This window comes from Centroberyx gerrardi, chromosome 15 (assembly GCF_048128805.1).
Source record: "Centroberyx gerrardi isolate f3 chromosome 15, fCenGer3.hap1.cur.20231027, whole genome shotgun sequence".
NCBI classification, from domain to species: domain Eukaryota; kingdom Metazoa; phylum Chordata; class Actinopteri; order Beryciformes; family Berycidae; genus Centroberyx; species Centroberyx gerrardi.
The window spans coordinates 21,721,560-21,745,364 of NC_136011.1; the positions used below are offsets into that span (position 1 = coordinate 21,721,560).

The following is a 23,805-nucleotide window of genomic DNA, read 5'->3' on the forward strand; positions in this document are numbered from 1 at the left end:
ACTCCTAATCTCAACCACCTCCTCCTTCCCTCTTGACACCGCCGCTGCTGCCACCCATACCCCCACCCCCCACCCCTCTGGAAGATCTGCCATCTGAGTGAAGGGTGGGTTTTGCACTCCGCGGGACCAGGGTCCAGCCATAGGGTCAGAGGCACTGAGGGATTTGTAAACTTGTGATCGAGATCACCAACATTGAGCCCTGGGTCTCCTCTTCTCTCTCCGGTATTTATAGGCCTGTCTCTCACCCCAGGATTACAACAAAAACCCGGTGAGTGGATCTGCATCCCATCAGTGTGGTTTGTTCTACTAACCAACCAGCAGTTTGGGTTTAACCAGAGGCCGGCCACTGCAAAACGGGAAGAGGGAATAAAGATGTGCGACAGCTTTCCGTCTATAAGCTGTGGGGGGTAGCAATTGCTGCAACTGCTCTTGGGAAAAGGAAGAGGATCTCAGCAACCCAATGAAGCAGTTTATAAACTTACTTACTGATTTTGTGGACTATAAAATGCTTTTGATGCTGCCAACCAACGCAGCAAAATGGCACTGGGAGTCCCTTTGCTGCTTTTAGAGTTTCTCAGTATGTCTTAAAATGACCGAAGGAATGGGAGAATGTGCTGACCATCCTTCACTGCGTGCGCTGCAAAGATTTTATATGGTGTTACCAAATCCTGGCTGCAATACCCAGCTGAGAGGGGGGTGGGAAACCTGAGTGCCAGTCGTCCGCAGCTTGTGGTCATTTTTAGGGTAATTAAAGGGCGTCCAGAGACCCCCCCTCCCTAACATCTCCCATCACAACCACCACAATCCTCACTCGAGTTTTAAGAGAGATTCAAACATACCCTCATAATTGTTTTCTAGTGGTGTGCATTGTGTCCTTATGGGTTGTGTCAAGCCCATTTGATAGTCCAATGACGCCGTTACTCGTCGCTAAAATGTCTTGGCTGGAAATGGCATTTAAAAATAGCTGCGGCGGATTGAGTTACAGCCAGTAGATGTGATGTGATGTTTTGCCACTTAAAGAAACTGCTAAGAGCTGAAGGCCCCAATAGACTGAAATCAGCGTGACATAAACACTGATAATGTAAAGATAATGTAAGGAACGCCATGTAACCTCCACCAGATACATATGATGATTTAAGCTTTACCTATCGAAGAAAGGTTTTGCTGAGCATGCATACTCTTTTTCAGCAACACACTGAATCAAATTCCTACAGTTAGTAACATTCACACCAGGTTGATGTTTCTGTTGTTCAGCTGTGTGCTCCGACAGTTAGTGATACCTCGCTTAAAGCCGCCTCGACAGATGAGAGAGGGGAGAGCGTCACTCCCACCTTCCACACCCAGATTTTCCCGTGGCTGCAGATTCGGAACATGATCAGATGATATGAATAATGCCAAATGCTATTTTGTGATCCCGGGACCTTGGGTTTACAGCAATAGAGTTGCACCGGAATCTCTTGATCATTGATCTCCCGCCTGAACTGTGTTTCTGTTTATGTTCACCCAGTGTGTGTACGGTGTCTGGTGTCTCCAAACAAAACCGTACAGCAGGCTATATGTTTCCTGTGGGCCAGACATCTGTTTGGCTGGGGAATGCGGGGAATCCGAGGGCACTGACATCACCCTTGAACTTGAAAAATGAGCAGGGCCCATGCTGTCTGTCTGATCACGGCCTCATATGCCTGGGTCCCGTGGTTTCGCTTTCAGGGGTTGTTGTTGGCGGTGGTGATGGAGGAGGAGTGATCTTGAGACTTTCAGCGCAACAGTCAATCAAAAGGCAGAATGTTCAAGTTTCTTTCAATTTTGCGGGAAATGTGCCTCAATATTAAAAGCAAACACAACCTTCTTCAGTGCAGAAATTTGAAGCTTAACCTGAACCTGCAGCTGTGTTGATTTGGAAATCAACTTAAATGAAAAAAATAACCCAGATGTGTGATTCCTATGGATTTATAAAGTTTTACTTGATATAAAAGTATTTGTTGAATAATTATGAATAATTTTCTGTCTCTAAACTCCAATCCAGAGAAGGAGGAGTCTAACCAGTGACATCATCAAGTACAACTTTCTAAAGCTGCTCCATTGACAATGTAGCCTACAGGGGGTTTGACTATGTAGACTTACACATTGTTTGAGCTTTTAAAAAGGGGTTTTTATAGAAGCGTTTAAAACTCAGAAAACTAATCATATGCACTTTCTGGAGCAGCTTGATCAAATTTTAAATTACGTATTTGATCTCTCTTGTTTCTAGCTTTGAGAGAAAGTGGTTCACTTTCACAAATCTTAACAAAATCGTCCACGTCTATCACTGGAATAGCATCTGTGAATTATCTTTGAAATGTGGATTCAACTGGATATTCAACTTAATATTAATGGATTTTAGAATTTTTTTGCTTCTGTTTTTTTGTAACCAGGGATAACACAAATGTTTTGACTGTTGATACGACAGTAACCGTGGAGCGACCTTTTCACAGCCGTGCTCTGTTCTCCCCCCCCACCCTGCAGTCATGCCTCTGGGAACACCTGCCCCCCCTAACAAGCGGAAAAAGCCCTCTAGGATCATCACTGACCTGTCACATATCGCTCAGGATGGTAAGGCTAATTACATAAAATTACGTGAATATAAAACTCCTCAACAACTGAAACCCTTTCAAATAAGCACAGTATACATAAATAGATGGATGATAGATGATAGGTAGGTGGAGCACATTTGTAATTCGACAGGGACATTGAGGTTTTGTTTACAGTACAGTAAAAACAATAAGACACACTAAAAAACAATGAAAATCAATAATAGAAATTCAGTCCAGACTTTTTAGTATAAAGAATGAGGTTCTCCCTTCAGATTATGAGATATACTGTACCTTTGTATCATCAAAGGTCACTTGGTGGACTGTAATATGAAGAGCTAATCTCCAGTCAAATTATTTCAAGAGAAAGCAGGAGGCGGCAGCTGTGGTGACACATGTCTGTGTGTTGCTCTACACTGACTTGCAGTTCCAGCGAGCTGCTAAATCATATCAATTTGCACTATTTATATCCTACTGTAGGTTTTAATGAAGATGGATATAAATAAAAATGTATTTGGATGACTGAACTAGAGAGAGACAGATAGTGAGGAAATAGAGCGGGTGTCTTGAAACAAATTGGACATTAATATTTGCTTTCCTTACTTTGCTTTTCCTTTCTTTACAGAGGAGGAAAAAACATTTAACTGTCTTTTAAAGTGAACTTTTAATCACTATCAAATCTATGAGCCAGCACAAATATATTAAAAAATGGACAGTAAGAAAACATTACAAGATGTGCAAGGAAGATCAAAATAGACAGCAAGGGCTCCATAAGAGATATAAGAATATGTCTTAATAAGAGAAATAATAATTACAATAAATTATATAACAAAGTTCAAAATACTCTGTATCATGACATATCAACCCATTATCTAGTGCTGGGACATCTGCCAGTTTGATCATACAGTAGGGACAAGAACACACAAATGACAAAATATAAAAAAAATGCACTTTACCCCAGCTTTATTTGCTGAAACGTGCACACACACACACACACACACACACACACACACACACACACACACACACAGTTGAATCAGGTCATAATTACACATATCCATGAACATTTGTCACCCGGGCCATCTTTCTTAAATGATAACACACATCAAATGTGGACAATATTTTAGAGCACTGTGAATCACAACCCACAATGCTGTATTAGACAGACATTCTGTAATTGTATTAAGACATACAGTACGTTTGCTTGGATACCCATCCTAACCCGCTCTCACCTTCGTCCAGAGTATGAGTCAGAGCCAGAGGCGTCTGAGTTCGACCTGGGGACGAAGATCAGGACTCCCAAAGACATCATGCTGGAGGAGCTGTCCCTGATGAAGAACCGAGGCTCCAAGATGTTCAGGATGAGGCAGCAGAGGGTGGAGAAGTTCATCTATGAGAACAACCCCGACCTCTTCAGCAGTGAGTCTATGGTGAGAGCCTAGTACATGGAAAAAAAAACTAACAACCTCTCTGAAATTTCACTGAAAAATGTAATAACTTAAATAAAATTCCATGGAAAACTGTTGCTCATGATGTTTAAAGAAATTTCTAATTCTGTGGAATATTACTTTATTGTAGTAGCCTTACTAGCCTGGATTCACCCTGTGAATCACTCATTTTAATTTTCATTCATATTTTTTGATAACAACATTATTTAATTATGTAATTCATGGGATTAGCACAGCTGTATTTGGACTTGCTTTCCTGAATTCAAAGTCACCTGGACCAATGATATCTCAGCACTCAGATCATTCCTGATCAGTAAGGGAAATAATCTGTCAGTACTATCTGAAATCCATTAAATTTATATCTCAAAAGTAAAATCTAATGTAGATGAAAATCAACCCCAAATGCCTAAATGCCATGAAACTAGGATAATAAAAAGTGGCAAGAGGTGAGCATTGAGTATCTGTGGGAGGTTTATGGAAGTATGCTAGTTTATCTGTAACACTTTAACTGTAAATGTGTTATAGTTATAGTATGGTATATTTGGTATAGGGGTCAGAAGAGAAAGGTCTCAGTATTGGAAGTCAGAGGGCTGAGCAGGGTTAGAAAATGACAGTCTATTTTAACACCCAACGCCCGGTTCCAGCTGTTCTGAATGTTTTTGTTTTCAGGACAACTTCCAGAAGCTGGTTCCCACTCTGGGGGGGCAGATGATGGGCGCTGGGGGGCACCTAGTCGGCAAACAGGCTGGACGGCTGGTCGGAGTTGGGGTCGTGGGACTGGCTGGAGGGCAGAGCGGCGGGGGGGCGCCTGTGCCCCCTCCAAAGCCCGGCAGCAAAGGGGCAGGAGCAGGAGGGGCAGGAGGGCTGGGAGGGGCAGGAGGACAAGGAGGTGGCAGCCTTGGGCAAGGTGGGACAGGAGCAGGAGGGAGTGAGTGGTCTCCACTGAAAGGTGGGTATCCGTTTATTTTAACAGGAATTGCACCGTGTCATGTTACAAGAGGTTTTTGTTTTTAGTGCTCTAATGCCTGTTAACTTTCCACAAAGCCTGCACAAATCCTGATATGAATATGAATTCAAACACATAAACTGCTTGAAGTGCATTTGACTTTGCTTACCATGCACTTGGCTGGCCACAAGAATCACTTGAAATATCAACTAATGAATTAATATATATATAATACTATAATGTAATATAATATATATTTGATTTAACTGATTTTTTCTTGCAAATCTTTTCAATCTTATCTGCAGCCCGCTTTTCACACACACATCTTTTGCACATATTTTTTCACATCTTTTAAATCACTTCTTAAAACCTATTTTATGGACTTGCTTTTATGTGATGTCTTTACCCTATTATTTTACCCTCACATTGTCTTACTCTATGTTCTTGTTTATACTTGTTCTATCTTGTCTTTATTTGTTTTATTTATTCATTTATTTTTTGTTATTTTATGATTATGCTGTTTAATTTTGATTTGATTTGCACTTTGTAAACTGTTTTAAAAAAGTGCAATACAAAAAAGTTTATTATTGTTATTAGTTTATTATTAGTGGTATTAGTATTTTTATTACAACTATACGGTAAAATCCACACTTCACAAAGGTTTTAATGACATATGAAATTACCCACAAATATATCAAATATTAGCCAACTACAGTCAGTCCATGAACTGTTGAATATAATGTTGCAACTATACAGATGTGTGCTAAGTAACTCCAGTGTGCCGTGTCTTCTGGCTGTGGACTTTCCCCTCACAGGTGGTGGAACAGATGACCAAAGTAAGAGGCAGATTCATGTGAAGACGTATGTGTCACCATGGGAGAAAGCCATGAAAGGTGACGAGAGCCTGACAGCCACTCTGAAAACTACAATGCCCGGTCCCATTTTGTTTAAGGAACTGCCCAAGTACAAATGCTTCAACAGGTAATTCCCTCAAGGTTCTTTGTGACAGATATTTTTGTTTTTCATTCTTTGGTGGGGTTTTCTATATTAATTATTTATTATTTTCACTACCAGAACAGAATACAAAGTGTGTTGAGTGTTGACACTCAAGCCTACAACAGCCTACAATCAAGGCATGTGCTATGTTATGATATTGCTTTGGAAATTGATGATTTTCAAATGATATCTACTGTGAGACATTGAGCTGCCTCACTCATCTGTCACCATCTAGTCCATTTATCATCTATCATTGATTTTTATCTTTGCTTCATCTTTATTTTCCATTACTGTCATTACAAATGTGTTAGCCTGGTTAAATAACAGTTAAAGCCCAAATCTGTAACTGCAGTCTTACAATTACCCTCTGTAGAAACAGTGCTGCTCTTTGTTTGAATGAATTGATTTGAATCAATTGAATTGATTCATCGAATTGGCTATATTTTTTACTCAAACTGAGTGATCGAGCAGGGACTGAAAGTACTGTATGTAATGGCTAAATAGGAGTTTTATGTGTAATTTATAGCTTAAGAATGTTATTTTACTTTGGTAATCTTTGTAGACAGTGGAATAAAACAGGTCATGAAAGCCACCATGTCAATACGCCATAAATTTATATCGGCAAATTAAGCCGGATTGGGGCTTTTATCCTTTCCCTTGCTCTGTTAGGAGCGCCATGCCTTTTGGAGGCTACGAGAAGGCCAACCAGCTCATGAAATTCCAGCTGCCGGACATTGAGGCGACCAAAGAGGAGCCTGAACCGGCAGTGGTTTACCAGCAAGACATTGGCTGCCGGCCCTCCTTCAACCGCACTCCTATTGGCTGGGTGGGCAGCAGCGAGCCCAGCAGCATTCACATGGAGGCGGATGTCGTGCCCTTTGATGGAGAGACCGATGACCTGTGAAAAACACTCATACTGTGATGACACTCATTATGCACACACACACACACACACAAACACACACACACACAAGCATGCACGCATGCATACACGTACGCATGCACACGCAGGATAGATGAGCTTACGATTCAATCGGATAACTATACTACTGATGGAGTTGAATCTCTCAGTGTGGATAACAGATTGCATATGAAATGCAATCATGTTGTTATCTTGCTCAGTATTTGATCATGAGGCAAAGAAACCGGATATAGAGGTTATTGAAAGATGAAACAGTAAATGTTTCTTTGTTAAGTTCTTAGCTGCACGAGTTCAGTCCAAACACTCTTTTTAGGCTTTGTTTCCTTTGTATGTGCATGCTGTCTTGAAGTCAACTTGTTGCAAAATAGTTTTTGTTCTTCAGCTTACAGCCTTTGTTATTTACCAATGCCTTTTTGTTGTTAAGGCCTTCTGACTCATTTAACTTTTGGTTGTGCTATGGAAACCCTAGTAAACTACCTTCAGGATGCATAGAATCAATGCATAGCCTACTGTACCACTCACAGTTTCTTCACAATAAACCTTGTCAAATTTTAATATTCCTCTAGTAGTGTGATTCATATTTCAAGGAAAATGCCTTTGTGTGTCTGTAGGCTTTGAAACATCATTTGTTGTTATTTTTTTTGGTCAACATTAAGATCAGAGCAGCATTTAGGATCTGTAACTCAGCTTTACTTGAGGCCGTAAAACTTTCGCACACCAAGAACAGCCACAAATGGATTATGATGGATTATGGCTATATTGTTGACTGTCAAGAAAAAAACCATTCCCATAAGATCTTGGGCTTTTATTTTGAAGTCGTGGTGCAAAATTCTACCGGAAATGTGTTTTCTTCAGATATCCATAGAAAACTTAGGATGCATGTATGCTATCATTTCTTGTTTCATAAGGGCAGCAAGATTATTACATATGACGTTATTTGTTTTCCTTAGGTAGTTGAGATATAGGCTGTTTCCTTAATTTACAGTCCCGCTCAGTTGGAGGCAGTAATGCACCGAAACGGTTTTCGCCAACCGGGATAAAAATCCAAAGAAGAAGAGGAAGAGGAATTCAGCATATTTCTTAACAGTTGTCTGGTGCTGCGGCTTTCACCGAGTTGTCGGTTTAGGGTTGTATGTGTCAGCCGAATGGGACAGGGCAGAGTGTGCAGGTTTTGTATACCATGTACACCAACACCATGCACACCGGCCCTTAGGTAAGTTGTAACTTGTTAAATTAGCCAATTTAGTAGCGTTAGCTAGCCTATCTGGCATTTGACTTGAGATGGGGTAACGTTACGGGAGTTTTCAAGAAGTGGTTATGGGGATAAAGTAGCCCAATCTCAAACCGAGCACTTTGCCCACTTGGCGATTTGGTCTGAGCGATATCGACGACATCATCTCAAACGCTAACACTATGCCAAACAGCTGAGTGGTCCACTGGACACTAAAACATATGTGTTTGCCCGCTATCAGCTCTCCCTACATAGTGACAATTCCGCCACATAGCTAGCAACCTCTCGCCACTGTTACCTAGCAACGCTAGCCAGGAAGTTGAAGAAAGGTTTGACATCTCCATAATTGTTACCTATAATGTATATGGCGGAATTTAAGTCATTAAGATGAACATACTCCCAAGAATTTTATCAGTTTTATGTTGCCATTACCTCAACCTGTCTATTAGTGGGAGATGCTGCACAGCACCAATTTAAATGGAGAAGAAGAGTATCTGTGCCTCATGCACTCACACATAAAGTGCTTGAAAGTGAGCACTGAATGTGGAATATTAGTGAAGGCTTTCTAAAACTTTAAAAGACCAGTGATCAGCAAACCATGACTCTGATGATATACTATTTCTGTTTCATCTTCAAAACAGTGAAAATGAAGATAGCTGAAATTGTTTTGATGTTTCAAAACCCCCAAAACACTTATTTTTATATATATATTTTGGAGTAGAATCCATGGAGTATCTCACAGTTATGATTTCTTGCCTATGACATTGCTAGAAGTCACAGCAAATATTTATAATATAGCCTAGTTCAGCTGAGAAAAGGTGAAAATGTGTGAGGTAACCTTTGCTTTTCATCCACCATAAGTTTCTGTCACATGAAATGAAAGATGAGAAGTTATAACAATAGCATGCATATTGGAAGTTCACGGGAACCCAGAGTTTTGGTTAAAGTTGTATAGCGACTAGTGCCTCTTACTGCCTGTAGAGGAGATGAATTCACTGTGTGTGTGTGTGTGTGTGTGTGTGTGTCATTAACTCTGTTTTAGGTGCTCTATAGCATTGTCATTAGCCAGATGACATCTAAATCAAAGGGCCAGTTGGCAGCGCTGCCACGCACAGAGATCCTCGCATACTGGGTGCTTTCCTTTGGCTCTCATCTGTACTCTTTCTACGAACTGCACAGATTCTCCACAGGTAAGACAGATAGGCTAGATAGCAGTGTTGAATGAAAGTTTGATTATATGATTATTAAAGCTACAGGAAAATGAAGCTGTCCTTTCTCCTGTTTCACCTCAGAGCATGAAGCAGGATTAGAGAGAGAATTCCAGCTGGAGAAAGGTCTTCTGAAGCACTTTAAAAGGGTGAGTTCAGTGTTCAGTTTGCTGTTTAAGTCCCCCAAAAAATTAATTTTACCTGTATAAGTCAATCTCAAGAACTAAAGAATAGAGCGGAATAGAATATAAATCTTTATTGTCCAAAAGTGGAAATTTGCTTCATGTACTTTAACTTAAACACACGTTTACGTCGGACAGACATTCAATGAAGGGAGAAAATATAAAAAGCTCAGCAGGTCATCTGTGAATATTTACTTAAAATATTTAAGTTTTTTTTTATTTTGTGAATTGGGGCTTTAAACTTAATCTGGGCAAGTATGTGTAATTTGCTGACTTTTGTCTTGCCTAGATTTGTAATTCAAAATTCATTAGCAAAACTCAAGAGCATATGAATGATTCTGTCCATGTAAAATCATACTAAAAACATACACATCTTTGTTCAAAGTAATACATGAAAGACTGATCCAAACAACTCGAGTTTCAGTTTTCAAAGGCTTTATCCTATTGGTTTTTCATATATACATAAAAACCAGCCCCCCCCTCCAACACATTTTGGCCGTTGAGAGATTTTTCTGCTCCACAGGGTTCATCCCTGCATCGTGTTCCCAGCTCACATACGTGTTGAAGGCCCATGGTGAAGTTAGTTGTTTTTGTCAGGATCCCACAGACTTTGAGTGGAGTTTCTGGAGCGAATGGGCCAAGAAGTCTTTGCTGTGGACTCTGATCGGACATGGCCTGATATCTAGATTGACCAGCATCTTTTCCCCCAAGGTAGGAAGCAGCTGCTACAGAGGTTAAATGGAGAATGTTGCTATAAAGTGGAGATTTTGAATCCAACACATTTCTGATGTCGCCCCAACAGCTTAGGGTGCCAGCGCTCTTGGTGTATGGCCTCGTAGCAGCCTGCAGTGTATTGGGAGTTAAAGGTGTTGCTGTGCTGCTGGTACATCTGGGTCTGTCCTTCTCAGTGGCCCAGCTGCGCAGACCTGCTCTGTCATGGACCTGCAGCCTGCTGCTGCTCTCCACCCTTCACATCCAGCCGCTGCAGGAGATCCAGGTGGGTTGGAGCAGTTCAGACATACTTGTTTATTAATATTTAAAAGGGACAAAACCTTGTCAGGTGAAACGAGAGTTGATGTTGCTCTTTATAAATTGTCATGCTGCTTCTTTCAAATGGTGCAACCTCTGATGTTTGCTATTTGCCTTTCACTCACGTTTTTTAGAGCTGTTTTTTGTCTAGATAGAAAAAACATAGGTTTTCACTTTGATGTGGACGTACCAAGTATAACCGATTAGAATAAGACAGAATTTTTTTTTTTTTTTTGGGGAGATTCATGGCTGATGAGTATGAATTTCACATAGTTTTCTGTATAGATAATGGCCATTTATTCTATGTTGTAGGACTACTAATAAAGCAAATTTTGTTCAATCCAATTTTCAAATTTTCTTGAATTTTTTCATTTGCCATCTGATTATCATTGAAGAAAATGTCATATATAAAATGAACACAAGAGGGCACAAGACACTGAGGAGACCTGCAGACACTGGCAACTTGGCTCCAATATTCTTTCCCCATAACACTGGATTAAAGTCGAGTGAATTTGAAATTACTTTGGCTATTTAGTTGAACCTATCTTTTTGTGCAGTTTATCAGATTGAGTCAAGCAGATTCTTTCTGATCCTAGTCATACTCTTTGACTTAAAGTGTGTAGTAAGGACCAGACAACTAGAATGCAGTATGGTAGAATCTTATACTGCTGTATGTGAAATAGATGTTAAGGCCTGATAGACCTGTGTAGGCCAAACACTGAAAAAAACTGCCTCTCTTTCCCTCCCATGCTCTTCCACACATGTGCATCCCGACTCCCGAGTGCAAGCAGGGCTTAGATTGAAAACAATTATATTGAAAAAGCTTTCAAATTGACCTGTTATAGTTGTTGTAGGCCTTGTTCATGACTATTTGGGAATTGCAAGATTTTCCTAGTCAGTTGTCTAGATATGCCACAATTCTGCTGACATTGCCATTCTGGTCAGTGTCAAACATCTGATAAAACAGTGATTTAAAACACATCTCTATATTTTAGGTCATTCACATTTTGCTGTTTTGTATCAGGTTTAGGCTTGACAAACCCCTGAAATTTATCTGTAATTGCAGGTGAATGAATTGAATGATTTTTCCAAAACTGTCACTGTTGATATATGGCTTTTTCAGGAATATGTTACAATTCACTGGACTTACCTTTGTGTTAAACAGAGAGACTGGTATAAGACAGAGGAGGAGTACTACCTGTTACTCTTCAGTGTTGCTGTCTGTGGTCTTCGCTTCATCAGCTTCAGCCTCGAACATTGCTGGCGCCCCCTGGAACCTGGCGGAGCTGAGCAGCTCTACTGGTTGTTTTCCTACTCTTTTTATCATCCCTTATTCTACAATGGACCCATTATCACTTACAAAGACTACATTCAGCAGGTAAGAGACACAGTAGAGGTTATTCCAAGAAGTAAGCTGCAGTTTGGTGTAGAATTGCCTCTTTTGTCTTTGTCTTGAAGAGCCAGAGTCACCTAATTTTGCATAGTGGCCTAAACATCACTGGTGGGCTATTTAAGAAATGTCTTGCTAGGACAATGACTTTAAATTGTAAGTAGTATACAGAAATGACTACCGTTCATTTGGTTGCCAATCATTTATGTACTGTTTCTGTATTTAACTAATGCCTGCTTGTTTTCAGTACCCATCCTTGGAACAGGTTGGTAGAATAAACAGCTGAGCAGCCAATCATCCAATTAGTTTTGGTCCTCTAAAATGGGGGGACTATGTATAAAAAGGGCTTTAATTCCTAAACGGTTCACCCAATATGGATGTAAATACCATCAAGTTAAAGCTGACAGTCTGCACTTTAACCTCATAGCCATTGGTCCATTTCAAATCCAGTGTGCTTGAGTACAGAGACAAAACAACAAAAAATGTGTCACTGTCCAAATACTAACAGACTGCACTGTACATTCATTAGGGGTTGGGTGTCTTTACCTACTAGCACCTCATAGTATTGTTTTAGAGTTTTTTTGTGCTGGAGATTGAACCAGCGACCCTTTGACCAGTAAGTGCTCTCCATTAACAGTTTGCCAACCTTCTGCTCTTGCAGATGCGGAGACCTGCTGAGGAAAGTGACACAGACAAAGCTGTTTATAGCTACTTGCTGCTTAGAGCAGGAAGGATTTTTCTGTGGTGGCTCATCGCAGAATACATGATCCATGTCATGTACATGCATTCCATCCAGACTAACGAGACCTACTTAGAAATTCTTCCTCCTTGGGCCTTGGGTAAGTCTGTATTTGCACTTTTTTGGGGTCCTTTAAAGAAAATATTTTATTGAGTCTTTTGCTCTATGATTTATCTGTGACTTCAGATCCACTGGAGCAATGCTAGAACATGTTTATGAGATGCAGAAATCAAAGACAGTTTGCCCCCTGACCACTCATAAGATTTCATTGATTCTGAAACTCCATCAGATATGCTGGTAACTGACTCATTGCTGTCGATTCATAATTCAATATTTATGCTCAGTGGTGTTTTAGGCTATTTTGTCTGAATCAAATACGCCTCTGGCAGAAAAAAAAAGATATTGGTCTGAATATGAGACGCTCGTTGAATCCCAGCCAAAACAGAAGCATTCTAGTGTGCCTGACTGGATTTTCAGTGAAGATGGAAGTAGTCGGAAGTGAGAACTATCGCTTCACCTGTATACTCTCTGCTAATAACGTAACTGTGGAGACTGTATTTTTGGTGGAATGTATTTTCTTGACCGTTTAGAAACAGCAGTGATAAATAGGGCCCAGATTTTTTGTGCTACTATTTTTAGCAAATATAGTAAATGAGCAGATTTTGAAATTTGATCAAAATATGAGTGAAAAGTGAGACCCAGAACACTGGGAGGAGGCCATGAAAATAAGGAGTCTCCTGGGAAAATTGTGAGGGTTGGCCAGTATGCTCCTGGCACACTCCTGTGTTGTCTTGGCGCAGTCTGCGAGACACATGGAGTCAAAATGTTGTTACCTATGCAGCCAGCTTGGTCCATGGATACCCCCCAACACAGCCTCATGCAGACCCTTTTTCACAATGTCAGCAGCAAATGACCTTACCCCAAACCTAAGGAATGGTCTATGGAAAATATCAAAATAGGTGGTTTTACTTTGAAAACCCCCCTTCTTCTTTTCCCCATATCCCAGGCGGCCTGGCCCTCGCCCTCGTCCAGTTCTTCTATGTGAAGTACCTGGTACTGTTTGGCTTGCCGTCCATGCTGGCCACACTGGATGAGCTAGTTCCCCCAAAGCTTCCTCGCTGTGTCAGCATCATGTACAGTTTCACAGGGATGTGGAGGTGAGTTTATACTGGGGAACCAACCCCACTTGACACCGCTGACATAACCTGTAATGTGTTTTAGTTGCTTGCACGGCAATTTTGCGTTGGTCTTGCAGCATTCCTTAACGCCTCTGTCTCTGGAAAAGGTAGCATCCCCGGTATGCTTGAAGAGAAGGTGTATTTAATGTCAAGTGCTTCAAGTGGTCAGTGTGCTTTGGCAATCAAATTCTCTGAGCATCGTGATTTGTCTCATCTTCTGTCATTACTGGCAATCAGAACAATAGGTTACCTCTACAACATCAAGGACAGTGCATCCTTCTTTCAGAATCAAGCTAAAATGGTTTGTTCTCTGGGACCAACCTTACTCTCACAGGATGAATCTTTTCTTTTTTAACCAGGCTCTGTTTATTATACTATGTTTCTGGTATGCTAGCAATGAATTCACATCAGTAGTGAGCAAGCTACTGCAGCGGTGCTTCCCCCAAATTAGACTTTCAATCCATTCCCAACAGCTCAATAGCAGCGGTGCCAAGAGAATCAAAGTAAAACATGAAGTAGGTTCATGTCTAGCATTTGGTGCAAAACTTTGAAACAACTGAAATGGTGTAAATCTTTGTGTTCCGAAAATCATTATATGCTGCCTCTCTCAGTCCAGAATAACACAAATTGTCATATATTTGAATGAAACTGTTTTATATTATTTGAAGTTCTAGAAAAGCTCAAAGGCTGTTGGATAAACTGTATTTTCAAAAACATGAAAAACATATTGAAGCCATATTAAAGTCTCCCTCCATTATTGTAGTATGGAGCCCCTGTTGAAACACTGCCAACCCTCTACTTGCTTTGTTTACATAGTGATTTATTGGCTGGAAGGCCTGTTTTCTCTTCCAAATGTATTGCCTGGGTTTTTGACATGACAGTTAACAGCATATCACAACTAAACATATATATATATATATGTATATTTTAAATGTGTAAAGGTTTTTATTTGTAGTGTTTGTCAATGCTGGAGTAAGCACTGTATTTTTTATGGTCCTAAGCCCATGTGCTCAGGTGTTTCTTAGCGACAGCTATATTATTATGTAAATTTCTAACTCAAACATCCAATTATTTTCCTACTCTTTTAGGCATTTTGATGAGGGTCTGTATCGATGGCTCATCAGGTAAGAGGCACTTCATCAAATTCTACGAGTGGTGGACAGCCCGATTCAAATCTTAATGCTTATTAAAAATGTAAATTTTACTCTAATTCAGATAATACCTAATAATTGGACTTCCTTGTTTTCTTTTTTGTACCACAAACCTAATTTACAAGCACAGCAGAGACACAGTCAAGCCTCCTCATTACCAGTTTTTGTCTAATATGTGGAATAGTGTGTGTTGTTACTTGTTGCACACTCAAAGAGCTCATTCACTATTGGGCATTGAACTTCTCAGTTGAATTACCCTCAAAAAGGTGTCACTCCACAGCTGCTTGCCAACATGTGTATCTCAGCAAACAAGGATAGTGAATTTGCATGTAGGCTTTTTCATGATTATGAGGTTGCATATCATAGGTGAATACTTTTTCTGTTCTGTTACTGTTCCCCCCGCTCTGGAGAAATGCCACCTTGTTTAGTATGTGCATATATAATGGCGGCATTATGCATTTGCTCACTTGTACTTTAAACAACATGCATTATTAGTTTGTCTGCTTTTAATGATGCACACTTGGCTGAATGTAGCCTATTGGGAGTTTATGGTCTGCTTGGTAGATGTGGGTTGCTACTTTAAGACAGCAGTACTGTTTCACAGTTGTCAGAAAACACAGTGTGATTTTCTGTGAGAATGTTCTAATGTTGTTGTTGTTGGGTATTTTTTGCTAATTATTGTCTGTGTTCACTGAGTTTTTATTCTGTTTGATGTATACAATGGTGTAAGTATACAATTGTTTGTCAAATGTACAAGATTAGTTAAATGTGAAATATGGCACATCTACCAATGAATTACAACCACTTTGTTAAAGATGCCAGAATCTAAATTGCAAATGAAAGTTTCCATTTTAATCCGTGTCCATTGGATTGGATTGTTTTCCCGTGCTTTAATGGCATCCTTTGCAATTATCCTACTGCAGATGCAAAGTGATACCCATGACACAGTGCTCCCCTGTTTCTTCTAGTGAAAGTGCTGTTAAAGAGGTTTTAATGCGGTTCTGAAATTTTGCTGTAATTGTCTGAAGAGCGCTAGATGAGAGCGTAGGTGTTAAATGATGTGCTCCACATGACTCACTCCTGACGCCCCGTCTCCCTGGGCAGCTAAGTGGCTCTTTCCTCGCCATTCCATTCCATTTTTTTTTTACGTTTATTTTTTTTTTTGCCTGTACTCATGTTCCAGATACATCTACGTCCCATTGGGAGGTTCCCATCATGGTCTTCTGTACAAAGTGCTGTCCACTGGCCTGGCGTTTGGGTTCGTCTGCCTCTGGCATGGGGGCCATGACTACCTGCAGTACTGGGCCCTAATGAACTGGGCTGGAGTTCTGGTGGAAAATGGATTGAAGACTCTCTTTGCCTCATCCTTTATTCACTCCATTGTTGTAAGTTTGAGATCCAAGCATTTATCTTCCCGAATGCAAAGAATTTGGGATAAAAGAGAAAAGAATACATTCGAAAATTGTATATAGATAGAATTCCCATGTATTCCAATGATGGAATTTCCTAAAACAAACAAACAAAAAAAAAGATAATCTGATTTATTAAGAGATATTCCATGGAGCTACTTCAGTAAGAATAGATGGGAGACCAACTTTGTGGATCCCGTGACATAAAGAAAACTTATTGGCATGTAAAAGTCCAAGTAAACATTTATGTGCCCACAAGTCTGTTTCCAATACATTAAAAATGGAGAAGCTCTGGGCCGTTTCTCTGGATGACATCACAGATTGAGTGAGTCAGTCTTGCTTCTTTGGCTTCTAGCTTTGGGGGAGAATTCATGTTCTCAAAATAATGATTGAACTATCCAGGAGTTATATTGTGTTTCACAGGGGATTTCCCATATAAGTCTGATGGCATCCTGTGTAATCCTTCTAGTTTATGGTGATAGAGTGCAATGCTGTTGGTGTTCTTTGCATCTCAGATTTATGACAAAAATATTTTGTGGTTTTACTGCAATTCTGACATTCCCCAGGAGCACAATTTCTCTGCACCCATGAAAAGGCGCTGTATTGCCCTTCTCTCTGCCTTCTCCACTGCCATGCTCATCCTCTCTAATCTGGTGTTCCTTGGGGGAATACATGTTGGCAGAATCTTCTGGAAGCGTGTCTTCGTTCAAGGTAAATTGCTTTCCACAACACTCACTCAACAGGATTTGTGAATGCCTTTATTCTGCAGCATTGTTTCAGCTCGCATTTACAAATTTGTTTCCAATGTGGAGAATCAGCCATATGGTATTTTACTATCCAGTGTAAATTTGATGAATTACATTGCAGTTTTCCATATTTTCTTCCAATGATGACAGCAACTCAACTTACCAGTTCCAAAAGCAAAGAGTTGGTGACAGCTGTTAATAGCCAACAACAATACTTGTTTTAAAAAATAGGACTTGAAAGAACCTATGCTGAAGCCCATGTACCTAAACATATTTTGATTTTGACTTTAATAATAGTATAATCAATTATTTCTTTCTAATGTGTTGGCAGAATAAAATAATTAAGACTAAGCTGTAGTTTAACTGCTATTCTTTGCATGTGCATGGGGAAATTCTCCCAAATAGAGCGACATCTGCTTCATGGCTGTGCCAGTCCTTGTACTTCTGCCTGTGTCTTTATTTGGCTCATTTGGTTCCCAAAGCAAGATGGCAGTCCCTCCCTGGCATCTAGCAGCGCTCCCATTTAAATCTCCACACCCATCTTTAGCTTTTATTGCAAATCAGTTGTTCTTCTTTCCACACTTGAGGGAATAGTTCACCCAAAAATGAACATTTTTTCATTATCTACTCAGTAGAAATCTGTAGACTCCCGCACACTGTCTTCACTTCACAAGAATTTTATTGAATGACACAACGTTTCTGTCAAGTGACCTTCGTCAGGTATGTAAGATAAGAGGTACCTGACGAAGGTCACTTGACCGAAACGTTCTGTCATTCAATAAAATTCTTGTAAGCGAAGACAGTGTGTGGGAGTCTACAGATTTCTAGTTTGCCCTCATGTCGGTTGAAACACCGGCAAATTATATATTCAGCACTTAGCCCTGGGCTAAGTGCTGTGTTAAAAGCTCTATTTGGTATCTACATATGGACCCTGCATCTTCTGAAGTCCCTAAAGTGACTGTAGGATTTATATTAGGTGCTTGCTCAACTGCACTTGTCTGAAATGTCTGTGGTAGTAACCTTTACAGGCCAGCTGATGGCCCTCATGAAAGATCACTCTTAAAACCCAACATTGTGTGACAAACACGCTTGTAAAAAGACATACAGTGCCATTAGACATGGTCTCTAATATTTATTCAAAGCTATCACTCAACACATAAAACACTCCCAATTTATTGAAAATTACTTTAACTTCCTAGCTAATTTCAATTGTAATGCCTAAACTTCAGTATTACTTACTCTATTATAACCTGCTACCCTACACTAACCTTTTATATTGGATAACTTCAACACAACAACTCAAAACCAACAATAATGAAACTGTTTGACTCATATATAACCAAATGATATAACACAATTTGCAATATAGGATATCTTGTGGTCAGTGAAAGAAATGCCCCAATACATAACTGAAAAACTGAAACTGAAAAAATAAAACAAACACAAACTTGCCAATGTACAGTCTGTTACTTCAGTTAGTCTCCTTTATCATACGCATGACTCTTTGTCATCTTAATGCTTTCATATTGTCATGCTTGCCAGCTAGCACTGGAAACATGTTTCCAGTTGTTTCCATTTGTGTAATGATAATGTATTCAGGGACATGGAAGAGGCAGAACTAAACTTGCAAATCTTCGGTTCCCGCTTTTACTGAGAAGCACAGTCCTACTGATCACCAATCAACTTTGCATTTAGTTTTGAGTTGCCTCTCTGCAAATGGCCTTTTCACCTCATTTGCACTTGAAGTACTCTGTGTTAATCAAGAGAAAAAAGCAACTGAGTAATTACAGCACTGGCTGGCTGGACCCATAGTAACATGCAATTGAAGGAAAATACATGTGTTATTCATCTTTTTCACTCATCTCTCATTTCTCTGCTGCTGTCGACAAACTGCAGACATTTTTAAGTCCATACAGCAAGCTTTAACTGATGTATTTGGGCAGTAGGTGGCTGTTCTTCAAATGGAAGACCTGGATTCGTTGTTCTGCAACTCACCTGCACTCCAACTCCGCCAAGTGAAAAGAGAATTCTCTTATGGGGATCAATAAAATAAAACGTGTCATTTTTATATAAATAACTCCCAAGTGTCGTGATGTTGCCAAGACATTATCCATTATAGCGGAGAAGCAGCTTTCTTATTTGCTTCAAGCAATAATTGTGATAACTGCAACACATTTGACGGAGTAAACTGAGAAGCCCTAATTCATTAATTTGACTTTCATGGTTCTTATTCTACATTACCCTTACTCTGTTACATGTTACATGCTAATATGGTGCCAGTTTTCACTATTGTGCAGATGGTATATAACCAAGGCATGACACTAACTTCTTCACCAACTACCAACAGTGAATAGTGGATTCAGAATTTCACCAGTCAGTTTAAGTTCTTGGCTAGTAGGCTTCTTCAGAATAGTTAAGGCTGAATACAAATTGGTTACATACCAAAATTGCTGGTAGAAATGACAAACTTTCCAGCCACGGCAAATAAAAAAAAAAAAGTGTCTTGTACTACTTTGAAGTTCTACATTTAACTCTGTTAAGTTGACAAAGCCCTACCATCTGCATCAGTCAAATGGAGAAAAATATTATATATATTACTATATAGAGTTCATAGAATTTACTCACTTGCAAAGACAAAACACTGGGATGTCTTGGCATGATGGCACGGACTGCTCACTGGTCATGTAGGTTACGGACTAAAAGGTTTCAAATGGTCCTAATCCAATTTACATGTCAGAGATAATGTACTGTATGTAACCTTTCAAAAGCGTGCATCAACTTTTGTTCCACAATTAAGTGTTTTTTTTCCCTCTAATTGAAATGCGATGAATAATTGAGTCTGAAAGATAAGCAGCTCTAAGCTGGCACTTTTATTTGGACATGGAAATCCATTGAGGACACTGCTCTCTTTTTGAAAAGTGCTGAACAAGCAAAAGAGAATAACATTAACACACACTACACAACACAAAACTATATTTCAGAAAATATAAAATAAAGCTGTCTATTACCAAAATATGGCTTGTTTAGCATTAGTCCACCTGACCTTTCTCTTACTGCACAGTGAGCTGGTTATAGTACAGCTGTGCATAAACCAGCCTGTGCGTATGTGAATGAGATTTTGAAGAGAATAGAAAAGAATAGATCATTGAAATGCATTGTGGTTGCAGGTGCAGGTTACTGAGAGAATCTGGAGGCAAGCCAGTTGGGAGGAGGTGCGGACAGCTGTCCCTGCCTACTAGACCTTCCAAGGAGCAGCTATAAATAGAATAAAAGAAAAACTGTAGCATAGAAATACTGTAACTTCAGTGAGACTTGACCCAAGGAAAGTAATCAAGTAAAAAGTATGCAATTTCTTACTTTTGAAAAAGCATCAATAGTAGTCTAAATTTAAGTCTAAATTTAATTAATCAATATTAATAAGTATTCATAAAGGAAACTAAGACCTAGTTCAGGTCAAAATGAGTTGAGTGGATTTACAATGAACCAGTTACATACTGTAAGAATGAGTTTGTTAAAAATATTTCCACAGTTACTAATGAAACACAGTAGCTGAGAGTATATTGATTGTTTTTTAAAGGTATTAATGTTTGTTTTTATTTGTATTTCAGGCTGGTCTACCATTGCCCCACCTATGTTGGCTTTCCTCTACTGCTTTGCTCAGATCGGACTTGAGTGGACTTCTCACCCACCGTGAGTCACCTTGCAGTGGCATTGGATTGAGAATCCCTGCTATCATACAACCAGAGCAACCTGCTGAGTCCAGTGTCTTGCCTTCAGTAGCCAAGGTCTCTATGGCATATCTGGTTCATAGCCAGCGTCTCCACTGTCTTTAGAACAAAAGCTGGCTGGACTGTGTGAGCCAGCCACTTCTCACAACCTCACCAGACCGGCCGTAAACTGCCTGCAAGCTAAGACATGAAGGATCAACGTTCATTCATTCCACAGAGAATGTTTCCTGTATTTCATGGAAAGCTTGTGTGCATTTGTACTCTTAATACAGTGAATGTTTATACTGTATTGCTGGAAAGCTTGAGAAGGTGTATACACTGAAATAAACACACTGCCTCTTTTCAGTGGAAAATGTTGAAATACTGTCACACGAGTCAAATAAATGTTTTTATATATTTTTTTTCATTGTTGAATATTTTTAATTTATTGGTTTTGGCCAAATCCGGTAATTGTCATCAGATTGAGGCTGTTCATTGAAGCTGGAGCTGGATGTGGACTAGGATGTTGGGAATGCAATTAAAAAAAAAAAAAAATGTTTTAATTTGGGAACATTTTTTAACCTGAAAAACATATGCAGCTAGGGAATTAGTTCCAAACAAGAGGTTAGATTTAAATAATACTGATAATTTATCCTATCTTGAAAGCATGCGCAAAAGCCCCTCACATTTTAGATTAAAATAATTAATTCTTGCAGTATAATTCAGCAGGGGCTGACTAGTTTGGCATCCAGTAATATAGGCAAACTCCGCTTGTTGCAGGAATTATCAGGAAGCTGCTCCAGAAAGTTTAATTTTACAGAGTGTAGAAACTAATCTGGCAATCGAATCTGAACCTCCTCTTACTATTCACAATGCACAATAAGGTGCAAGCAGTCTGGCTTCCAGCCTTCGAAGAAGTTGTTGGAAGGACATCAGTGCATTGTTATTCAGAGGAGCGATTGCTGAAAATCATTAACATGAAACTCTCTAGGTGCCTTTAATTCTGATGCCATGCTGCAAACAACTGGCATTTCCTTTAACATGTTGTTCCCAAGACTGTATGTGCAATTTCTTTGTCCATCAATCACTGAATCAATCAGTCAATCAATCAATCAATCGGTAAACCAGCTTAATATGCACTTGTGTGTAATTTTGTAAATTGGATGACTTCAAATAAACAAGCATACAACGCAAGCCGTTTTGTCAATATAAATACAAGGACTCTGTAGTTGTCAGTTATTTTGATGAGCCTCCAGGTTTTTCATTAGTTGATTTCTATTCTTGTCTGAGGGATTATCACATCTGTGACACTAAGTAGGATCAGTGTGAGGGGTCAGTGAGGAATCCCCTTAAATGAGCACAAAACTATAAGGTTTGACTAACACAAGAAGATAAGCTAAGAGAATGCATCTGCTGAATTACACCTTGGATAGCTTATGAGGAAAGTAACCCAGTGATCAGTGGCAGAGGAGCTAAAAAAAAAGTTACATCACTTCTCACAAGTTACAAATAACTTTAAAGCTGCTATTATGTAGATTTTTAACATCAACTAATCAAGACTGTTAATTTTGAGACAGAAGCATGATTACTTATGTCTCTCTCTCAAATTCAAATTCAAATGAGCTTTATTGGCATTAAATACTTCAGCATCTGTTGCCAAAGCAAAACAGTGACAATTAATAAAAGTAGCAATAATGACAATGAAAATAATTGGACAATAGAAAATTGCAATTATTCGATCACACACAAAGTAGAATAGAAAGTATTAGTAGTTCTCTCACTCTCTGTCTCTGTCTCTCCCTCCCTCTCTCTCTGTCTCTACCTTTCAGAGTGGCTTTCTTCAGGACCTTCATGGCGTACAGCTGGTCAGCATCCGGCCTTGTGATCTTCTTCACCAGAAACACACACAGGACAGTTTCTGCCACTGTGTCAACGGTGTGTGTTGGTGTTTATATGTGTGTGTAAGTGCGTTTGTTTGACCCATTTCTCATGTCATGCTAAACAAACAGAAACACCCACACAGGGCGAGCGGCAGGCTAATTGTTCATTCATAAAGATGATGACACTCAGCAGGACTGAAGGGCCCTCAGCCTGCCATCTCCATGGCAACCAGCTATCAAACACTGGCATGGGGGATACGTTAAGGGGATTGGCGTGGAAATCAAGCCCACACACACACACACACACAGGCATGGACACAGGAATACACAAGCATGCAGTTACGCAGTTACACACATGCACACACACTTGGACGCACAACACACATGCATATGCTTACACATGAACATACCCTTCCATATATACACACACACACATACAGTACACAATACACACACACACACACACACACACACACACACACACACGGGTACCTTGCCGAAGGAGCCTTGTCCCAGGACCTTGCGCAGCTCAGCCTTCTCCGATCCCTCATCTTTACTGGCACATCATCATACACGCACACACACACACACACACACACACATATTTTTATTTTCAGGGTCTGAACTTAACACCAAATATCTGCAAAATTTGTCTTTGGCAGATAAATTATTAAGAGTGTCCTGCCACACTGGTTGCTAACTTTTTGAGACGATAACATATACTATATCTCAATTATATACAGTCTTTGTTCTTTAACTGTTTTCAAACTTTGTCCCTGCTGGCCACCGTACACTCTCTGACTGTGAGCAGAGTCAAATCAAAGCAAAACAATGGCTCTGTATCAAACAGGCTTCTGATTGGCTGCCTGTTACACTGCTCTACACAAAGCGGATGGTTAACTAGCCTAACGTCAGTAGAAAGTCAACTTTATGACCGTGTGAAGCCACCAAAAAGAAAAGATGAAGATGAAGAGGAAAAACATCTGTGGTAGAAGTGAAGTTTTCCAAACATTTCCCCCAGGAGAGTTGGCATCAGAAAATGTTTCAGTGATCCATCGCAGAAGAGGCCAATTTCT

At 39.8% G+C, this 23,805-nt stretch overlaps 2 protein-coding genes across 2 annotated transcripts; both read left to right on the forward strand.

Annotated features, from left to right (window-relative positions):
• Positions 1 to 127: 127 nt before the first annotated feature.
• myoz1a (myozenin 1a) lies at positions 128 to 7,394 on the forward strand. Its single transcript, XM_071898587.2, has 6 exons — positions 128 to 268; positions 2,503 to 2,589; positions 3,810 to 3,997; positions 4,685 to 4,964; positions 5,777 to 5,942; positions 6,627 to 7,394. The coding sequence occupies exons 2-6, from the start codon at positions 2,505 to 2,507 to the stop codon at positions 6,859 to 6,861; spliced, it is 954 nt and encodes a 317-aa protein (XP_071754688.1). The 5' UTR covers positions 128 to 268; positions 2,503 to 2,504; the 3' UTR covers positions 6,862 to 7,394.
• A 612-nt stretch (positions 7,395 to 8,006) lies between these two features.
• LOC139911093 (protein-cysteine N-palmitoyltransferase HHAT-like) lies at positions 8,007 to 21,226 on the forward strand. Its single transcript, XM_071898583.2, has 12 exons — positions 8,007 to 8,092; positions 9,153 to 9,300; positions 9,403 to 9,467; positions 10,098 to 10,211; positions 10,303 to 10,497; positions 11,695 to 11,907; positions 12,581 to 12,758; positions 13,665 to 13,815; positions 14,925 to 14,960; positions 16,171 to 16,372; positions 16,963 to 17,107; positions 20,751 to 21,226. The coding sequence occupies exons 2-12, from the start codon at positions 9,180 to 9,182 to the stop codon at positions 20,834 to 20,836; spliced, it is 1,506 nt and encodes a 501-aa protein (XP_071754684.2). The 5' UTR covers positions 8,007 to 8,092; positions 9,153 to 9,179; the 3' UTR covers positions 20,837 to 21,226.
• Positions 21,227 to 23,805: the final 2,579 nt, after the last annotated feature.

Excerpts from the sequence above, each read along its gene's own strand:
- LOC139911093 (XM_071898583.2), top strand. The coding sequence starts at position 9,180 with ATGACATCTAAATCAAAGGGCCAGTTGGCAGCGCTGCCACGCACAGAG. Across the intron at positions 9,468-10,097 it reads TTCTGAAGCACTTTAAAAGG|GATCCCACAGACTTTGAGTG; the intron begins GTGAGTTCAGTG and ends TGTTTTTGTCAG. Across the intron at positions 13,816-14,924 it reads AGTTTCACAGGGATGTGGAG|GCATTTTGATGAGGGTCTGT; the intron begins GTGAGTTTATAC and ends CTACTCTTTTAG.
- myoz1a (XM_071898587.2), top strand. The coding sequence starts at position 2,505 with ATGCCTCTGGGAACACCTGCCCCCCCTAACAAGCGGAAAAAGCCCTCT. Across the intron at positions 4,965-5,776 it reads TGAGTGGTCTCCACTGAAAG|GTGGTGGAACAGATGACCAA; the intron begins GTGGGTATCCGT and ends TTCCCCTCACAG. Across the intron at positions 5,943-6,626 it reads AAGTACAAATGCTTCAACAG|GAGCGCCATGCCTTTTGGAG; the intron begins GTAATTCCCTCA and ends TTGCTCTGTTAG.